The 6000-nt window shown below is 36.0% G+C and overlaps 1 protein-coding gene across 1 annotated transcript in view; it reads right to left on the reverse strand.

Annotated features, from left to right (window-relative positions):
- LOC126376481 (uncharacterized) overlaps positions 1–4954 on the reverse strand; it is a 61338-nt gene extending 56384 nt beyond the window's left edge. The window contains exon 1 of the mRNA XM_050023923.1: positions 4848–4954. Within this exon, the coding sequence (XP_049879880.1) occupies positions 4848–4904 (57 nt within the window). The 5' untranslated portion in view covers positions 4905–4954. The remainder of the gene's footprint in view (positions 1–4847) is intronic.
- Positions 4955–6000: the final 1046 nt, after the last annotated feature.

Below are 6000 nucleotides of genomic sequence, written 5' to 3' on the forward strand. Positions count from 1 at the left end.
GATTCAGGGTTATTGACCCCAGATGACACTAAAAAAATAGTGCCGAATAAAGGATAAATACTTTTCAAGGGCGGACTTAATATTATAGTAACCAAATTCCACGCGGACAAAGTCACCTACAAAATAAGCAGTAAATATAATACTAAATATAGTTTATAAGTAATCTACGTCCTGTAATCCATCCACGATAACTTTTCTCTAAAAGTTTCACAACTGACATACAAAGCAAGTTTATTTTTAATTCGAATTTTAACAACCTACTACAAATACATTGTTTTAAGTTTACGCGGTTATTATCATAATTAAAACACATAGCGGGTTCTTACCGCGTTTAAAGTAGGGATATGAGACTCCCGATATTTCGACACTGTTGCAAGTGCCATGATCACGGATCAAATCAAATCAAATCAAATCATTTATTCATAATATTCATTATACGTCATACAGAATGCATTAGACAATAGTCTTAAAAATAAAAAAATATCAATAACAATAAATAAATTAATAAGTACTGAAATCAATAGGTATTAAATTAGTAATAATATGTATATTTATCGTAATTACTAACAATATAATAATTCCATCAATTCCGATTTATAAATTCATCGTAGCTATAGAACGATTGTTCGACGAGCCATCGTTTTAGTTGGACTTTGAAAGATGCCGTGCTCGGAGCCTCTTTAATGGATTCCGGAAGCCTGTTGTAAACGTGCGGGCTCATGGCATGGATGGTCCGAGTTGCCTTCGCCAGTCGATGCTGGATGGTATTGAGGCGGTTCCCGTATCGCAATCCTTGCCTCCCATTCTCACCTCTCTTCCTACTCCACTCCAATCTCATCAGTCATCCCGTGATCATGGCACTTGCAACAGTGTCGAAATATCGGGAGTCTCATATCCCTACTTTAAACGCGGTAAGAACCCGTTATTATGTGTTTTAACCTACTACATATACACAGCACAGCAGGACGACGTTGCCGCCATTGCTAGTTGTCGATAACGTCGTCGATCGAGTTGCATTTAGTCTGTAAGCGCGCATGCGCATGTGGCATAATCGTCGACTTTGTTAAATCATGTTCAATTTATAATTAGTATAGTTGACAGCAATATAATTTATATTTAAATAACGTGATAACTAGCAAAGTTTTGAAATCATAAATTAAAGTTGGCATATTCAACTTTAGCAGTGTAGAACCAGTGCCGAAACTTCGCTGGCGATATAATTGTGATCAACGTTTATATTAAATACAATATTCCGTATCAAATTATTATTTTGGATGAAAATGTTACTAGTAATATTACAAAATGTAATATTCAATGAATCAGATTCAATACGTCTTATATATTTTTCGTAGATATTTTATAATCCATTATTTTTAGTTTTATATACGCTGCGTAGACAGCATTCGTTACATCTGTTGGACGAAATCCGTGCCATACTTATACTTATATCGTGCCGCGTGCGAATGATCAACCCGTAATATGCCGCGGGCCGCGGCATATTATGAGCGGGTGCCGACCCGTTGTGTTTAACTCTATCTACCATGGATCCTACTAAAAATGACACAAACAAAGGCAACCCACTAATTTCTAATTAATCATTTTACGAGTCCTTATGGATGAGAAAACATCTTAGAATGATCTTTTCTGCTCATACATAATTCTGAGCGTATTATTATCCATTAACATCATCATCACCCCTAGCGTTATCCCGTTTTCAAGGGATCGTGTTATTTGTAGAGATTTATTTTTATTTATTTATTTATTACATATTCACACACATTATCATAACAGGCCAGGCCCAGTTATAATTTTATAAAAATGTCTTTCTCTCACTAACAACTCGTAAGTACTTAAATTGCGTTGTTGTGTCATAGACCTTGCATAGAGTAACGTTGTCTGTTATTCCGTGAAATTATCCTTGAGAGTGAAGTATAAACGCATTATCTGCCCCTTGAAACTTAATTCCGACTACGGTAAATGTACAGTGAATTTAAATCAATTTGTACATAGAGAAGAGTCTCCAACCGACAAACGACGACGTGCAGGCAATTGGTACGCCGTATAACAATTATGACGAACATAGAGAAAAGATTTTGACGCTCTTGATCCTTAAGAATGTGCGAACAAATAATTAAAAAACAAATTGCAACCAAGCCAAGCCTATCTGAAATCCAATCTGAAAGCTTTAACTTTTCTTACCGATTAGCCCAAATCAAAGTCTAGGTATATTATAAATAAGTATAGGTAATAACATCGTAACGAAAGCTCTGAGCTATGATTCAGACCATGATTCTGAGTTGATATCAAGTGGAATATTCCGTCGCAAAAGTATATAACTGAAAATAATTTTAAAATACATCAACATGTTCAAGGATTTAACTTGATATTAACACAGAATCTTGGTCTGAATCATCCCCCTCAGTAAACGTTACGATGTCACTCTTCTTCTTATCGTGTGGGTTGTGAGGTGGAATACCAACATCATGAACTCTGGTGTCAGGGTTCCGTGCTTCGGAAGACACGTTAAGCCGTTGGTCCCGGTTACTACTTACTGATGTAAGTGAGTAATCGTTACGTGAACCATATCAGGGGCCTTTGGCGGCTCAATGATAACCCTAGCTATGTCACTAACATCCTGTATTAATATTTTACAATAACCAAATAAATTACAGAAACAAATAACAGACTATCTCTGTAAATAATCTTGGTTGACGATGATAAGTGTAAATGATGTGACCGCCGTCAACTATGCATGATGTAGTCTTATGTCAGTTACCGTGGAATCACCCTCGGGGGTCCATGCTCGGACGGCGCACGTATAATGAATGCTTTACCCCAGCTACAGTAAACATTATACATAGGTACCTACGATGAATTGTAATTCAGATACAGAATGCATTTAATTAATCTTATATCCGATTTATTTTTTGCCCTAAGACTTATTTTAGCCCAGCGGTAAACAAAAACTTCAATTTATATTCACTCAGAAATCTTAGTGCAGTTAAATACAAACTCACGCTTTCCGTCTCAGGATGCTCCTGGTCCTAACGATACCTCACCAGCATAAATGACCAATAGCCGTTTGATGTCCACCTACGTAGATAGCATTCGTATCGTTTATTGGTCCAAGCGCTCGATATAATTCGCGCCGCGCGCGGTGCGGTTGTCGTGCCTAGGTGTCGGCTGATATCAACTATACAGGGAATAAGGGTACTGAGGGGGATAGTTCAGACCATGATTCTAAGTTAATATCAAGTGGAATTTTCCGTCGCAAAATTCTTTTTTTATTATTATTTTCTATTCTATACAAAAGTATAGAACTCAGATTCATGGTCTGAATCATCCGTCAAAGTTTTCGTTACGATGTTACTAACACCCATACATACCCGTATAGCTACCTGTAAGTATTTGTACATGGTATAAGTGATATCATAACAAATACTGACGAGGTTGATTCGGCTCATGATGCTGAGTTAATATCAAGTACTTAACACCCTATATACATTTTGTTGGTGGCGCGACCGTGATGGCGACCGAGAATACTACTGTGGAGTGAAGTATTTCAGTGTTGTGTTAGGTAACTAGTTGCACATGTATGACGGCGCTGTAGCGCAGGTATAATGAATGTTTAATTCCACCGTAAACAATACTCAAATATTACACTCGGCAACTGCAACTAACTTTTTGTGCACGAATTATTATGGAAATTAACCTCGTGCTCGTAATGTTGGTGGTGTTGTTAGATACGTATTTTTGTTACTTACTTGTTGTGTTCTAAAGTTAGTGTCAGCAACCGAACTAAGAATTAAGTTTATTGTTTTGCAATACCATTTAATATCCCATATATTCCATTATGCTATCCGTATATAAAGAAATATTATATTCTATTATTTTTTTCGGATTTATTCAAAACGTCTAAAAGTTATTTTATTTTATTAGAGTACTATCACAAAAATAGGATAAGTACTTCTAAATATATATCACATTTAATTATCATTTGTAAGAATTATGAGTCATCATCATCAATTTAAGAGCCACGCTCTTTTCGGAATTATGAGTGTTTTAAAAATAAAATATAAATATTTTAAAAATATATGTGTAATTCGGGCTCTGTCAACCATGTTATCTATTACGACAGTGAGTTTATGCATGTATGTAAACGTGATAAAAAAATATAAGTACGAAAAATTACAAATATGGTTTTCCTCTTTTCACAGGGTCCGCTTACAAAACCTGAAGATTTGACAGGTCCGGTTTTTTTTACAGAATCGACTACCAATCTGACCTACTAAGCCAAGAAAGTAAAACCAGGCCAATATAGGTTAGGTCACACGCACGCATTTCGGGAATATGGGTTTTTTTACGACATTTTTCAGAGGAAAAGTAAATTAAAATAAACTACGATAAAGTAATAGACCGCAGGCTAAACCGGGTTCGTACAAAATAAACGTTAAGTACAAATGTTTACATTGGAAGGAGCACGAAGTTACATCTTGAATACACATTTACATTGCAAACAAAACTTAGTTTGCATTATACAGAGAGCAAGCTCGCAACAAGAGGGCTCTTAATACAATAACATTGGAGTTCATCTCAAGAAACCTACTCAAGCATGTAATGGGGAAGTAATGAGAAATGTCCTTTGTTTAATATTACCTACTTGCTAAAGTTTTATTTCATAAAATGAAATTCAACTTTTTACTTGAAATAAAAAGTTTGGGGAAAACTACGGAGCATAAACTATTTACGTCAAAGAAAACAAACTCGGTTCAAACAAGGATGAAAGTTCAGCGTACAAAAATGCGGCAAACATAGAAGTAGAATGGAAAGTGGGGAGTCATTCTTACCGCTCGTCCTTGGGCCGAGGCAAACAGTGCCAAGAGCACTAGCGAACACGTCAACATTTCGTAGCCGCGTAGCAAACTGGCGGCACGGCCTAGCGGGCGGTCTACGCGGCCGCTATACCAAGACTGCCGCAAGCCACGAGCGCTGCTACGGCGTAGCGCGCCGCGCCGCCCTACCTCGGACCTTCCATATTATGTAAACAAAGTATTTGACAACTAAGGAAAGTAACGATCCAATATTTCAATAATTTGTTTAGATTATACCAAGGTCGGGGAACGTCATCTTTAATTTAATTCATATTGGAAACTTTCCAATACATTTCCATATTTCTCGAATACACGCGCCAATTTTTTGTCTTTAAAAATACAGATGAGAATTTTATGAAAGGACTTATCCGTATTTGTCCTTGGACTACATCCGATACTAAAAAGCCTAGTCTCCTATACTTCCTGCACTTATATGATACCAAGTCATTTAGAATGAAAAACATTTTCCGTAGACGATTAGCCTATTTGAGTAAGTCTAATTGGGCAATTGACCTACTGACTAAATTGTGAAGGCCTTTTAACCGTACCGCGTCTATTTAGATGCTACAGACATCCCATTTTGGAGCAACTTCAATTAATTCTACAGAACGGAAGGTAAACTGTATATAACGATTAAATTAAATACTAAAATACATACATACATAATACATTTTTTAGATAGACAAATCGAATACGCAATGACACTAACGCAGATTAAAAACAAACTGTCTCATTATAAAAAATAAGCATAAATTTCGAAACATCGCATCTATGACTTGACAAAAGTAATGATATCTCATCTCAAGTTCGTAGCTAATAAAAAATAAATTAGTTGATAACAAAGTCCTTACGCGTGTATGTATGTCGTCTTTGTTACACAAAACTGCGTCTTGTCAAGTTTCACTTACTTATGTAGTTAAAATTGAAATTAGCACCGATTTTAACATTTTAAAACAACTCTCCAGGTGAGATAGCAAAATAAAATACGTAATTAATATACCTCCTAATACTTGCCAAGTCAGAGTGAGTAACAAAAATAACATACACACATAAGGACCTGGTTTTCAGTTAAATCAGATTTCTCTTTAGCTGCGAACTTGGCTTTCTTTCACATTTTGGGCGATCAATC

This window comes from Pectinophora gossypiella, chromosome 1 (assembly GCF_024362695.1).
Source record: "Pectinophora gossypiella chromosome 1, ilPecGoss1.1, whole genome shotgun sequence".
NCBI classification, from domain to species: domain Eukaryota; kingdom Metazoa; phylum Arthropoda; class Insecta; order Lepidoptera; family Gelechiidae; genus Pectinophora; species Pectinophora gossypiella.